The sequence below is a fragment of the Dermacentor silvarum genome, chromosome 7 (genome assembly GCF_013339745.2).
Source record: "Dermacentor silvarum isolate Dsil-2018 chromosome 7, BIME_Dsil_1.4, whole genome shotgun sequence".
Taxonomy (NCBI): domain Eukaryota; kingdom Metazoa; phylum Arthropoda; class Arachnida; order Ixodida; family Ixodidae; genus Dermacentor; species Dermacentor silvarum.
In genome coordinates, this window is record NC_051160.1 from 25843098 (window position 1) to 25856668 (window position 13571).

The 13571-nt window shown below is 46.1% G+C and overlaps 3 protein-coding genes across 3 annotated transcripts; 1 reads left to right on the forward strand and 2 right to left on the reverse strand.

Annotated features, from left to right (window-relative positions):
- Positions 1–488: 488 nt before the first annotated feature.
- Positions 489–9551, reverse strand: LOC119457766 (WD repeat-containing protein 74). The gene is made up of 9 exons (XM_037719461.2): positions 9480–9551; positions 9229–9335; positions 8673–8794; positions 8510–8573; positions 6377–6520; positions 6153–6254; positions 5508–5608; positions 4143–4341; positions 489–731 (listed from the first exon to the last, which is right to left on the reverse strand). The coding sequence occupies exons 1-9, from the start codon at positions 9532–9534 to the stop codon at positions 495–497; spliced, it is 1131 nt and encodes a 376-aa protein (XP_037575389.1). The 5' UTR covers positions 9535–9551; the 3' UTR covers positions 489–494.
- Positions 9552–11074: 1523 nt separating this feature from the next.
- LOC119457768 (histone H2B) lies at positions 11075–11784 on the reverse strand. The gene has a single exon (XM_037719463.2). It carries the CDS (start codon positions 11722–11724, stop codon positions 11350–11352), a length of 375 nt encoding a protein of 124 aa, XP_037575391.1. The 5' UTR covers positions 11725–11784; the 3' UTR covers positions 11075–11349.
- A 476-nt stretch (positions 11785–12260) lies between these two features.
- On the forward strand, positions 12261–13080 carry LOC119457769 (histone H2A). The gene has a single exon (XM_037719464.2). The coding sequence runs from the start codon at positions 12423–12425 to the stop codon at positions 12795–12797; it is 375 nt and encodes a 124-aa protein (XP_037575392.1). The 5' UTR covers positions 12261–12422; the 3' UTR covers positions 12798–13080.
- Positions 13081–13571: the final 491 nt, after the last annotated feature.

The window sequence follows — 13571 nt, forward strand, 5'->3', positions numbered from 1 at the left end:
ATTTCTAAGGCCGATAAAACTACGAACCTTACTTCATGTGGTTGTCTAATACATTGCTATCTCTATCAGTGCTTCGCTTTTTTGGCGATACTGCAAACTTTTTTTGTTTGTGTTATGAAAGCTTTCGGATGAATTCATACCTGGACAGTGGAGCGAGAGAAAACAATGCACCACATACAAGTTATCGTAAACGATCAGTGGAAAATGTAGATCTCTGATCAGACCAGTGCAAAAATTCTTTGTCATGGAAAAGAAGCCTGCTCAAGAATGGCCTGTGTATTTCACTTTTGGTGTGCGATGTGTTTTGAACACACCAGGTGTGTTTCGCTTCCTTAGAAGAATTTTCTTTCTCGTCTTGTGTGCCTCATCAGTGAGCTGTCTCAAGACGGGCATCTAAATGTACTGGTACTTTAATGGTTCATGAAAAGATTAGAGTAGTACATTGCAGCCTTCAGACTCAAAACCTACAAGGAATTGCCAACACAGTATTCCAGCTAACCATCTCGTTTATTGGATTTTCTCCTCTTTTTGCTCTTGGCCACGGCGACTTTGCAGTTTCTCTTCACGGGGACCTTTTGCGCTGAAATGTCAGCTGCTTCGTCGACTTCCTCCATCTCTTCCCAGAGATCGTCATCAGCTGTGGCCTCTTCTTTGTCTTTGTTTTCTTCCTCATCTTCAACCGTGAAGTCAGTTCGCATGAGTAGGCAGTTGAGTCTAGACTTCAGATAAAGCTAAACGAAAGCAGAGAAAAGGTACATGTTTTAGAAGCTATTTCTTATTGGACTAGTTCGTGAAACACTGCTACATGGATGATAGGCACACACACATATGCAGAAGTAAGGACAGACGGAATAGCTTGTCCTTGTCTGTCCTTATTTCTGTGTTGTGTGTCTGTTTACGTGTCGTCCATGTAATAAACCGGATTGTTGCACTAATTTCATCTGTGCATAACTGAATGCCGCAAAGCAACCAGTTGCCACTGGCACTGCATGTAGATAGCAAAACAAGTTCTGAACAAAGTCCGTGTTAAAATACAACTTGTAATGCACACACACAAAGCGAGAAGCATGCAGGCTTCTCTTGCACCTCAAGATAACTCGCTGCTGAGAAAGTTGGTGTGCATATTCTTCAGTGGCGCGAAGCAGTCAACACAGAGAATGGGACAGACACAAAGAGAACAGAACACACGCAAGCACCTTGTGTGTCTCCCGTTCTCTGTGTGCTGTCTGCTTCACGCCATTGAGGAGAATGTTCTCTAACACCGAGTTCAACCGCACCCTCTCTGTGAGCCTTGCTTGTAATCTCTAGTTCAGGAATTCTCAAGCATGTTCGTTCTGGGGAACCCTGCTGAGCTCCATGAAGCGCCAAGGAACCCCCCATCCCCCCTCCAATTAACCGAATTAAAATGTCCTAATTAAACTAATGCCGAATTGTCCAGAGTATCAAGAAAAAAATTAATGAATGCTTACTTCGTCAACACACCTTGTGGGAATCCTCGGGTCCCATAACCGCCGCACGGGCAGCGAACGTCGCGTCAAGCGCATGCGTGCCAGGGAGAGTTGGGAGAGGGGAAACTTTCCTTCCGCGGGCGGCGCGCGGGAATCGCAAGCGCTATCAGCGCCACCGGGTGGGTCACGTGAGATCCCGCTGATATCGCCCGGGTCTCTTTGGTCCACAGCAAGCGGCGATTGCGGAAGTCTCCGCCGTCGCTCCCGTATTCCCGCACGTGGTTAGTCAACCACGTTCTTGCCGCGGCAAACGCCGCGGCCTCCCCGTATTCCCCAGTTGGTAAGTCGGAAGCCCTTCTTTACCTAGTGTATTATTCTCTTCGAGGGAACCCTCAGCGATGTCAACTATAGCTAGCTGGCCTGCTCGAAGTGTTAGTTGCAGTCGTAATAAATGCTTTCCGGGTGTACACGTGGTTGTCGTCTATTGTTTCCTCGGGCTTGTACCGGACCGCGGTTGATGCGCAGGCATGCGCCAACCGCGGGGCTCGGTGTACCGAGGCAGAGGGCCGTTGGCATCCCCCCATATCCCGACAACCTTTATTTACTGAATGCATCAGCAAATCTTGTTTCTACTTTGCACAAAAGTAGTGAGCAAGCTGAAATTCTTGTCATCTCATGACTGATTAAGGGGGGGCTAGCAGCGGCGACGGCCTCGCAACATCCTTCGCAGCGCGCGTCTTCATCTGCAGACACGCTTTTCACTACCGTGCACACATCCGGTTATTTTTTCGCTAGGGAGCTGGTCGCCAACAAATCGTCCGTCCATCACGATGTAGCCGCGGTGCTCTTAATCTTTGACATTTTTGCACTGAGTCAAAGAGCAACTACTGCTTGCCGCAACCGCTGCTGACGAAACTGCGGCCGTTATCGACGCGATCATGAACGGCGACCTTGCGGTTCAGAAGGCAGGCGGCCGACGCACGCACCAAGTCAAAATGAAACTACCATTTGCTGCAACAAGTATGGACGAATCCGCAGTCGCTATCGACGCGATCATGGATGGCGACTATGCAGTTATGAAGGCACGCAGCCGACACGCGCACCGAGACAAAACGAAACTACTGTTTGCCGCAACCGCTGCGGACGAAACTGTGGTGGCTATCGACGCGATCACAGATGGCGACTATGCACTTATGGAAGCACGCGGCTAGCCGCCAACGCGGTGTTACGCGCGGCGATTAATGCAACAATAAGGGCTTTGAGGGCACAAATAAGCACAAAGCATTCCGGTGTTGCTGTCAGTCATGTATTGCGTGCGATGTCCGCTGAAGACCATGGCGATACAGACTGCGCCGCTTCGTTTTTGGACGCTAGCGCCGTTTTTGCTCTTTTGCAGTGCACATTTGTGGTGCTCCGTGCATTTATTTTTTTATTCCTCCGACGTCTGCGCCAGTGCGCATGCTATCAGCACCTTCCCTGGCGAGCGCGGGACCACGGAAAATTTATCAGTGGCTCGCGGAACCCCAAGCAGGGGCCTGCGGAACCCCAGGATTCCACGGAACCCATCTTGACAACCCATGCTCTAGTTATAAGCCGTAGATAGTGAAGCACTTTGTGCGCACCTAGCTTTTATATTCTCCGAGCACACTGCGTGCAACTCATTTGAAAAGTTGCACTTTAGTGGAGCAATTGCTCCCCTTCTTCAGATAGCGATACTTCATGTGATGGTCCCTCTTCAACAGCACCTCTCAAGACATGAAGAAGCTAAAGAACACAAAACATGATGCCCGGCATCCTTGTCCTTCTTCATGACCTACAAGAAGCATATGTCCTGTGTTCTTTTGCCTGTCCCTGTCTTAAGTGGTGCTGTTGAATATGAATTGTTATCAATATGCCAAATTTTCAGTCCTAATAAGTTTCATATGATGGGTTTAGTTGGCAAAGGAAGTAGCCAAAATTGCCTGGACACTTCTTGCAAGTATGTATACTTCTGATATTGGTTGCCATTAGATTTTGTGACCCGCTGACAAACTTCCTCTGCTTATGTACTTAGGTACTTGCCTCCTCCTCCACACCTTCCTTAATGGAATGATGTCATTGCAGGCGTGGGCCATTTATCACTGTACACCATTTCCTACTAATAGCACACAAAATAAATACGAAATGGCTGCTCGCAAGTCTGGGCAGCTATAAAATCATGTGCAAAATCAATGTGCACACATTTTAAAGGCCTGAGAAAATAAAAGTGGTTATCATAAAAGACACAAAAAAAATGGCCACGTTCATGATGTTTAAGGCTCTATTATCTGCACAAATTCAATTAGATATTTTTTTAAACGTAGAGTCGGGACGAAGGCCTGCAGCAAGGATGGTATCTAAGCATCATTGAAAGTTTTAAAGAAAAACGAGGCCAGAGTAAAGGCAAAACCCCTTTTAAGTGCTCCTAGAATGCCTTTTTACATACTCTCGACAATTATGTTACTCTGCAAATCGCTAAACTTGCTACAGCCTACGATACCTGTTCTGGCTCAAAAGCACAAATCATGCTTACCTCGCATACACTGGGCGGTATCAAAAATGTGCAAAGGTTCACTCTCATTCACAGTGACCTGCTCATGTTCTAAGCTAGACTGCTAGTGCACCTGCACGGTGCCACAGTGACTAGTAAGAGATGCCGGAGAGACTAGTGCTTACCTTGGTGATGAGCAAGCGGGAGTGGAGGTCATGGACTCGGACAAAACGGTCAAGGCCGCAGCTCGCCACGAGTGGCAGGCTAGGGTGGCAGCAGACGGCGCGGATGCTTCCGGCCACTCCCTTGTACACGTGCACCATGCCCTTGCGGCGGATGTCCAGCAGACCGACACGGCCATGGCTGTTCCCAACCACTACTTGCCTGCATGATGATGGAATTCAGTTCTTTATTTCAGTTTCAGGGAAGAAACCGAGGATGACGAGAAAGGGGCAGCGCTAACCACCGCTTGACTAGCCTCGTCAACCCGTACAGTGTCAGCGCATAATACAGATGTATGACAGTATATACAACAAGCCGCAAAACTAAATCTTGCAATGGAGCAAGATGCAAATCATTTCTGTTCCAGAATTTAAATACTATGGTCAAGTAAGTTGTACAACTGGTACGGTCACACCTCATTATGAGTCACATCAGGCACAAAAACTAACTTTTTTCTTTTCTTTTTAGCTAAGTGAAGTCAAGTGGTAGTGAAATCATGTTTGCATAGCAGAAATCGCAAGTACAGCACCCCTTTCGGGATTTTCGGTCTTAGATTTGCTACGAAATACATCAGCATTTCAGCTAATAGCTTGCCAAAAGCAAGCACCAAGCGGCTCAGGATGATCTTGGCTGTAAAGCCAATGCATTTTTTATGACATTTTAGGGACAGATATCTCAAAAGCAGTGTTAATCCTCAGATTTCTGCTAAACAAGCATGGCTTCACTACTGCTCGGCTTTAATTGCACAATTGAGAAGGGTGCCCTAAATTGAACAGCTAAAACGTTGATCACTGAATCTTCTTAATTAGCCAACTGAACATTGCAATTTGTCACACAAATAATGTCTGCCTCTTCCAGTAATCCACCCGAACAGGCTGAATTGCTCTCAAACTATCTGCTCCATGCGATTTCTTGTTTGTTTGTCTGTCTGTTCGAACTAAAAGAAACACATGTTATTTATGACAGGGTAGGCTTTTCATGTCTTATTTGCTAGCATTATGGTGCTGAAAGTTTCTGCAGTGTGCTCCCACAAAATGCGCCGCAGGTGTGGTGTGCGAGTTAGAAGATGAGGTTGTATTTAACGCCGCTTTTACTCAGCAATAAAACAACCAAATCAAGGGGCTGTCCTAAACACTCTCTTATCGATGAGCAGGAACCCCACAGCACTGGAGCAATGGTATCAATGCTAAACGACGTCTGTTGTCTGCTCATGTTTACTTGAACACTGAGGATTTGCAAAAGGACGCCCCCCTCTCATCGTTAGCACAGCTGAAACGCACCATTAGCCAGAATAACAGAAGCAATTCTCTTGTTTGCAAAGCACTCACTCTGGTCTTGGCGTCAGAGACAGGCACGTCAGGGGATACTCGTCAAACTCAAAGTCCACGACAGGCCGCCGCTGCCGTGAGCTTGGATCATAAACACGAACCTTAAAGATATAGCCCAGGGGGAAAAAAAACGAACACCAAATCAGTCTAAGCAAGAGGGGGTGGGCCAAATAGTCTTAAGCATACTCAAAATCATATTGGCAATATGTCCACAGCCGAAACATTACATGGCCGCACGTCTTGACAGCTCAATGGCTAAGGCATTCTTCTCCTGAGCTTGAGGGGTTTGTTCTGTGGCCGTGGAAGCCTCACTTAGTTGGGGTTCAAATGCAAAAATGCTCATGCACTTAGATTTAGGAGCACGTTAAAGAAGTCCCAGGAGGTCAAAATAATTCCAAAACCTTACAGTGTCCTCCCTCATAACCTACTGTGCAGTTTCGAGATGTTAAAGCGCGCAATTCAATTTTGAACATGGCCACAGAGGAATCTGTCCAACTCCACTCAAGAAGGATGGATGACATTTTTAAAACATTAACAGCATCAACGATGTAAACATGCAACAAGACTGTCAGCCTAAAACTTAAATTGATATGCTTTTTGTTTTTTCCCTCATAGTAAAGCATAAAGGATAGATAGAAGGCATACCTGGTGGTGACCTGTAATGGCAATGATTTTCTCAGAATCATTCATAAAGCCCATGTCTGTAACCCAGACTGGTACTCTGAGATCAAGGAAATCATTCTTGACCTGTTGGAAAAAAGGAAAGATAAGATCAAGAAAAATAATTAAACAAGAGAAAAGGTCAACATAGCTCACAGCATTCAAAACTTTACACTATGACTCGGTCACGTCAAGCCAAGTATACTCACATTTTTTGCCGTGAAGACGGGTTCCTGCAGGTTTTCCAGGTCCCACAACTTGAGCTCATTTTCCTTGCCTCCTGTGGCCACGATTCCCTCTTTCCGAGGGTGCTGTCGCATTCGATACACGTCTGCACCAACCTCCGTTTCTGCCTGCAAGTCAAGTTGGAAGCACTCGTTCAAAAAGTAATCAAAAAGCACAGCTTCTATGCTCTGTTTCATATATAGCAGGCCATGTTACAAAGGCTAAAGGACTGCTTTCGTTTGCATTCGCATCCAAAAATTAGTGTGTCACATGTGAAAGAAAGATGTAGGTATGCATCACGTAATCCAACCTAACATTAAGTCTCATACTGTAACAATGCAAAATATGACTGCAGTCGTGGCCTCATGGTTGACTGCCCAACTCGGCTGTAGCCGCACCCATGGTGGCAATTTTCCATGTGGCATCTCAAAGCAACTACTTAGGTGGGGATGCCCTCATGTTGGCGAGATACAAGACACACCCCTTTCCAAGCTTTGAAGAGTCATCACGGCCGAGCACCAGGCCAGGAGCACGCCTTGTACCTATTTTATCGGTGAGTACCCGGCGGCAGCTTTGGTCTGCCTCCCACAGCCGTGGAGGATGCTTTACAAGAAGGCCGCCTATGGTTGGACAAGCGGCACCCAGAGACTACACCTGGCAATCTCCATATCGCCCTCTTTCAAGATGAGAATCCCCTCAAGCAGCCAAGCATCGGGCCAGGGGACATCTCCTACCCATTAAAAGAAAGAATGGTGGGTTTCCCATGACACCAGGTTTCTTTAAAAAAGTGGGAAAAAGCTGCCACGGTAGCTCAATGCAGAGCAACACACACGTAATTTGGAAGATGTGGGTTTAACTCTAACCTACAGCAAGTCAGCTTTTTTGCCCACTATCATTTTTCTTTTCCTCAATATTTCTACATTTCAACTAAGAAGTACAGTTAATTTCCCCTATGCTTTCCCTGGCTTTATATCTGTTCGTTTCACGTGGCAACTACAAAAGCTCGTGTTGCATAGCTGTTTGTGGTGAAAAAAAAAATCTAGAAATACCTTCATGAAGGTTACATCACTGTCAATACCTTCACGCTGACACAGTCTATCACTGCAGCAAAGCTTCTTGGCGTACTTTAGGTGAATGTAGTGCCACACGGTGACACTGTCAGCCCTGCAGCTTCAACCTGCATCTATGTTACAATGCTAAGATAGTAGCAATAATACGCATGTATACGGCTAGAAGTCTGGGAACCATGGGTTTTGATTTTTTCTACGATCAACATGACTTCAATGAGAGAGCACACTGCAGCTTGCTTTATTGCTCCCTGCAGTTGAGAAATGTTACGCACTAGTCGCACATCCTTCAAGATCAGAGGAATGTTTTACATTGACAACTACTTAATTTTGCTACATAAGTTTGAACGCATATGTCGACACACTCGAGCATGATGTCACTAGATCAAGGTGACATTTCAGCAGTAACGGGTAAATATTATTTATGTTCGAAACAGTTTCTTTATTTATAATAATCTGAGAACAGTATGGTGGCAGAAATGAGAGCATAAATGAAGCTGACCATTCTGATAGATCAAATTTGCAATTACACATCACATCATTATATAGAAACCAGAAGGTTGCTTGAAGACAAAAAAGGGTAACATTTATATTTGTCCAGTCATTTCAGAGTGCTTTTTCAATTGTATGGAAGTCGTGAAAGATGGCTATGAAGCTATGCTACTAGAATAGTATAGTAGGCGATAACCTGTCTTCATTATTGCTTTTGAAAGTGGAGTGCACTCAAGCACACCAGTGCTTATGCAGTCCACGATTATGTACCTTCAGTGAATAAGCAACTGCCAATAAAACAAAACTGCTTATGCTCACATTAAAGCATGGTTGCTGTCTCCGTCTTACACGATCTGTGTAGCACTGCTTAGCACTCTAAATGACCGGTCAATTGTGTCACTAGACAAACCACTTTGCTACCCATGCCAGCTCAAGTGCCAAACTGGCATCGCACGCAGACACTGGCGCCAGATTTTTCCCTAGTGTTCTCAGTATGAAACTCAATGGTTGGCACGAAACCAACTGAATGACCAAGCCTGGCCCGGCATCAAAGCATACCTGAGTGCTTCCATCCTGGGCCCACACCCTCAGAAGACCCGAACTCACGCAGGTGACCAGGTTTCTAGAATCGTGGTTGGTGAGAATGAAAAAGAGTCCAATGTACACTGGAGCAAATGATACATTAAAACAAATATGTGAAAGAAATGACATGGCCACTTACGAGTTAACGACGCCTAGTCCTTTGATTGGGCCTTCCCCTCCTTTGACTTCGAACACGTCCTTGCAAACGCCGCTGTTTGGGCAGTACGTCTTCACGGTTTGGGATCGTAAGCCGGCGTAAATCTAAAGTGAACGATAAGATGGTTAGTAGCGCGTATAGATCAATCAATAAAGCGAGATTCCAGCATGGTTACAAAGAAGGCGATGGACGAGAGGAACGTTTACGAACAGTGGGCCCAAAAGGAAAAAAAAAAAAAGTGTAAATAATGCAGCAATAAAAACCGCAAGTATGACAGTAAGCAACAACATAGTTGTTTCGAGATAATACAGCGTACTAAAATACCGTAATCCGAGTACATTGCTACAGCATAGCAACAGGTGTTATACACGACGATCACAGCAACTCATTAACCGATAACTTAATCGATTAAAGGCCGGCGATCGATTAAACGTGCTGCGCATTTCCCTAACCGATACCAAAGCCGTAGAATAAAGAAAGTTACGCGCTTGGCACTGACAATGGACAAGCTTGACAGGCAGCAATAAAATCAACTTGCCTCAGATTCGGAGGAATCTTTCCAGCGAAGACACGTGATTTCATTGTTTTTGCTGACCTCTTGCAGGCTGTTCAGGTTCGCGAATACGCGCTTCTCTGTGTTGACGCCTGGAAATCATGACATGTGCGACATTTCACAAATATTAAGAGCCACTTCCTTATCCTCCCCAAGTTATCTCAAATAATTAAGTCTCTATGGTAAATAGTCTAGCTCTAAATGAAACAAAGGACAATCGTGTGAGCTCATTTTACCTTTTAAAAGCCCAGTTTCAGCTCCAACAAACACATGGTACCTGGGCGCCGCCATATTGGCGAAGGGTTCGCCTAGTGAGCAGAGAAGGCACTAATGAATTTTTTTTTTTTTTTTTACATGAATCAATTTTTATTTTTTTGAGCAGCAGATAAAAGAGGCAAACAGTGAACGCTGCCGCCGTGCTTTTGTTAAAAGCGGTTGATTTTCCTTCGTTTGCCGCATTTGCCTTCGAGCCAGTTCCTCGATCCCTTACGAGAGTGGGAAACCAAAGTAAAACAAAGTAACGAATCAAAAACGTGGCATACTTTGCCTCGCTTGTCAAAGTTGGTGCTTTATTCTATGGGCTTGTGTAGTTGGAGGCGCAGTACCTGTTCTGGCATTGTTTCTCTGGTTCATCGGGTACATGGATGGTGAACATGGCGAACAGCATCGATTACATAAGTCAGCGCATCCTTTGGAGGCGCTGATTAGTTATTGCTTGTCTCTTCTTACCGCGCCTGTGATCCAGATATATAGTGGATTGGTCGCACTTCCTAGAGTGTACGTAGTTCCGTAGTTTTCTCGCTCGAGTGCTCAGATTATCCCCTTCAGTCAAGGTGCACATTCGCGTACGATTGTTCTGAGGACACAAAAGGGGAAAAAAAAAAAAAAAAACTATCAGGAGTAGCACCATTACTGAAAACAAATGTTTGAGAGAATTAGAGTACACTCTAGACAGAATATGTTCGGCGTGCTGCATTCCCCAGTTCATATTCAACTTGCGCATGTGCATGGAGTCGTTGACTCGACTCATTCTATTGGCGAAAGAAAAAAAAAAAAAAAACGCTACAAGCAAAACGTCGCAATTAAAATATTCTGCAACTACGAGGATTCGCAAGAACACGCGCAATTAATCGTAGCCTACCACCCTGTCTCTTTCAGCGAAGGCTGCAGCGCCTTATAAAATCAGGCAACTTTTACGGTGGCAGAAGAGGTTAAGCCGCAACTATAATTACGGTGATTGGAACGACCAAAGCTCAGGTTTCGGAGGTCTACGGCGTCGACCTGGTTCGCGGACTTCCTTTCCAAAAGAAGCGTACTATTACAAATATTTCGAGTAAAGGAAATTACGGCAAAGTGAGGGCAGCGAGTGAGCGCATGCATGCCAACTTGATCGGGGCTGTCAAATCGAAGTCCCAAGCGCCGTTCTTGCTCGAGAATGCAGTTTACAAAGTTGCACATATGCACCACACACTGTGGCGTTGAATACAGTGCGGTCAGCAGCAAATACCCAACTTTTTTTTTTTTTTTTGCAATTATGTAAAAACAAATTGCTGGTAGAAGCATCTGCACGACTTCAGTGACAGTGTAGGCTCACGTGTCCTAGTAAAAAAAAAAGTTTGCGTTGCACTAATGCTGCCTGCATAGTACTTGCTCGAATACTAGCTGTTGCACGCATTAGCACCGAAGATGCAGCTAAACGCATCTGCTAGTTAAGCAGCTTTGTAATGCAGTGAAGCTGGACACGGATCCTAATCCGGCCCCGACCACACGCAGTGAAGCATGCCACTAACTTCGGCAATTTCCCCACAGCATTGACGTACGAGAAATCGGAGCCTGTCCAATTTTGTTTTATTCACTCATCACAACACTGAGAAGTACAGGACAGTTTTCTTCACAAACGCAGGAGGCTAAAACTTGACAGATGACATGCGAGATGCGCTGAACCCCGGAGGTGCGGCTTGTGAAGGCGGAATGCACGTCAAGAAAAAAAAAAGTTCACGTTGAGTGGAACAGCTAGCACAGCACTCCGTGGGCTTTGGTGATGAACGCGTGGTCCGACACGCTGCACGGTGAACAGATGAAAAAAAGAATAAATAGTCTGCACCTTCACTTCGAGGATGTGTACTTCGTGACGGCCTTCGTGCCTTCGGAGACCGCGTGTTTGGCGAGCTCTCCAGGTAGCAACAGGCGTACGGCGGTCTGCACTTCGCGACTGGTGATGGTGGACCGCTTGTTGTAGTGCGCCAGCCGAGACGCTTCGGCGGCGATGCGTTCGAAGATGTCGTTGACAAAGCTGTTCATGATCGACATCGCCTTGCTGGAGACGCCGGTGTCCGGGTGCACCTGCTTGAGCACCTTGTAAATGTAGATGCTGAAGCTCTCCTTCCTCCTGCGCTTCTTTTTCTTCTTGTCAGTAGCGCGGACGGCTTTCTGCGCCTTGCCGGCCTTCTTGATGGCTTTACCGCTTGGCTGGGGTGGCATCTCGACTGTCACTGAAACGTACGACAACTCGAACAACAGGCGCTCTGTGCCGAGAAAATTGCGAGGTCCCCCTTTTAAAGGAATCTGCGGTATTCACGCGCAACGTACACCGCAAGGGTAACGCAGTTAATACATTTTGCCCAAGCTGGTGCTGCCGTCTATCAACAAAATGTAAAAGTAAACCTAAATTTTTAGAAGAAAAGTATTCAATGCTTTACTAAGTACTAAAATTACATTTCGTAAAATAATAAAATATTATTATACAGTATTCTTGTATTTAAACAATATTTTGACAGTATTTTATTCTAAAATTATAAAGCTTTTTATATCAACCGCTAGGAGCGCATGCGCGCACAAGACGCTGCTACCATTGCAAAAATGCTCTTAGCTATCAGAATTCACAATTCTTATTGGAGCGTCACGAACGAATCAAATCACTGAAAACAAGTTGTCAGTCTACCATTGGGTCGATTTGCTGCCAACAGGCGTTGAGAAGCCACATCTCAGCTGTTCATCGAACCACGCCTTTCGCCGCCATCTTGTTTATAGTCTGCGACGGTCGACGCGTTGACGCAACTGCTTGTGTCTGACGCGCCTGTGATCGGAGCCAGCGCACTCCCCTCCACGCAAGCCCCAGGTCAAAGCCCGCAGCGGCGGTTCGTGTCTCGGAAGCGCTTCTCAAAAGCTCGCCGTTCGCAATGTCTGGACGCGGCAAGGGTGGCAAAGTCAAGGGAAAGAGCAAGACCCGCTCGAGCCGGGCCGGGTTGCAGTTCCCGGTGGGTCGTATCCACCGTCTGCTACGCAAGGGAAACTACGCCGAGCGCGTAGGTGCCGGCGCCCCAGTCTACCTGGCTGCCGTCCTGGAGTACTTGGCCGCCGAAGTGCTAGAGTTAGCCGGAAACGCTGCCCGCGACAATAAGAAGACCCGCATCATTCCCCGACATCTGCAGCTCGCCATCAGGAACGACGAGGAGCTCAACAAGCTCCTCTCGGGCGTCACCATCGCCCAGGGCGGTGTGCTTCCCAACATTCAAGCCGTCCTGCTCCCCAAGAAGACCGAGAAGAAGTCCTAAATTCGTCGCACGGTTCCGCTGACCCCTCGCCAGCAAATGTATCTCAAGCTGGATCGAGAAACAAGACGTGTTCTCTCGTCAGTCGTAACGCGGGGCTGCTCTTAAAGTCGCTGGTGTCATTTTTTTTTTTTTTTTTCTCCCTGTAAATAACTCAAGGTGCAGTTTGTGTCGTCCTGTGTATAGAACTGTGTATGAACATGTCCGTGTTCTGTGATCAGGCGCTGTATGTGTTCTGCTGGTGGCAGTCTTTCACGTGAATAAAAATTCCCATCTCATCTGCATATTTCCTCGTGTATTTCCTGGCGCTAACGTGCACTGCACGGCGTCGCTTTATACTTAATTTTTTAGGTTACGGAAATACAAAACGTAAAATTGCCCTGCGAAGTCGCAATGCAAGCTCCGATGTACTAACTACGAACATAAAGTACTCAGTTGGACTCGTCTTGCATTGGTGGATATTTGTGCTATACCTTTGCACCGAGAACGAGCAATTTCCAAGTGCTGTGTAATATTTCTTATGCCCCAAGTAGAATCAGCTGTTCGAGCCACAGCGCGCAGTACCTGGGGCGGCTTGCACGAACATTTAATAACGTAAATAACGAATTTAGGAGTGGGTTCTTAAATTTGTTAATTCGTTAAATGTTCGTGCAAGCCGCCCATGATTTTTCGTTAAAGCAAGGCTGATGTAAGAAAAATGATTTTGAAGCATCAATATAGGGTATGAAAGTAACGGAAGTTTGCTGCGACCCGGTGAAACAATTACTGACGTTTTTA

Excerpts from the sequence above, each read along its gene's own strand:
- LOC119457766 (XM_037719461.2), bottom strand. The coding sequence starts at position 9,534 with ATGGCGGCGCCCAGGTACCATGTGTTTGTTGGAGCTGAAACTGGGCTT. Across the intron at positions 8,574-8,672 it reads GGACTAGGCGTCGTTAACTC|AAACCTGGTCACCTGCGTGA; the intron begins GTAAGTGGCCAT and ends CCACGATTCTAG. Across the intron at positions 732-4,142 it reads CCCGCTTGCTCATCACCAAG|CTTTATCTGAAGTCTAGACT; the intron begins GTAAGCACTAGT and ends GCTTTCGTTTAG.
- LOC119457768 (XM_037719463.2), bottom strand. The coding sequence starts at position 11,724 with ATGCCACCCCAGCCAAGCGGTAAAGCCATCAAGAAGGCCGGCAAGGCG.
- LOC119457769 (XM_037719464.2), top strand. The coding sequence starts at position 12,423 with ATGTCTGGACGCGGCAAGGGTGGCAAAGTCAAGGGAAAGAGCAAGACC.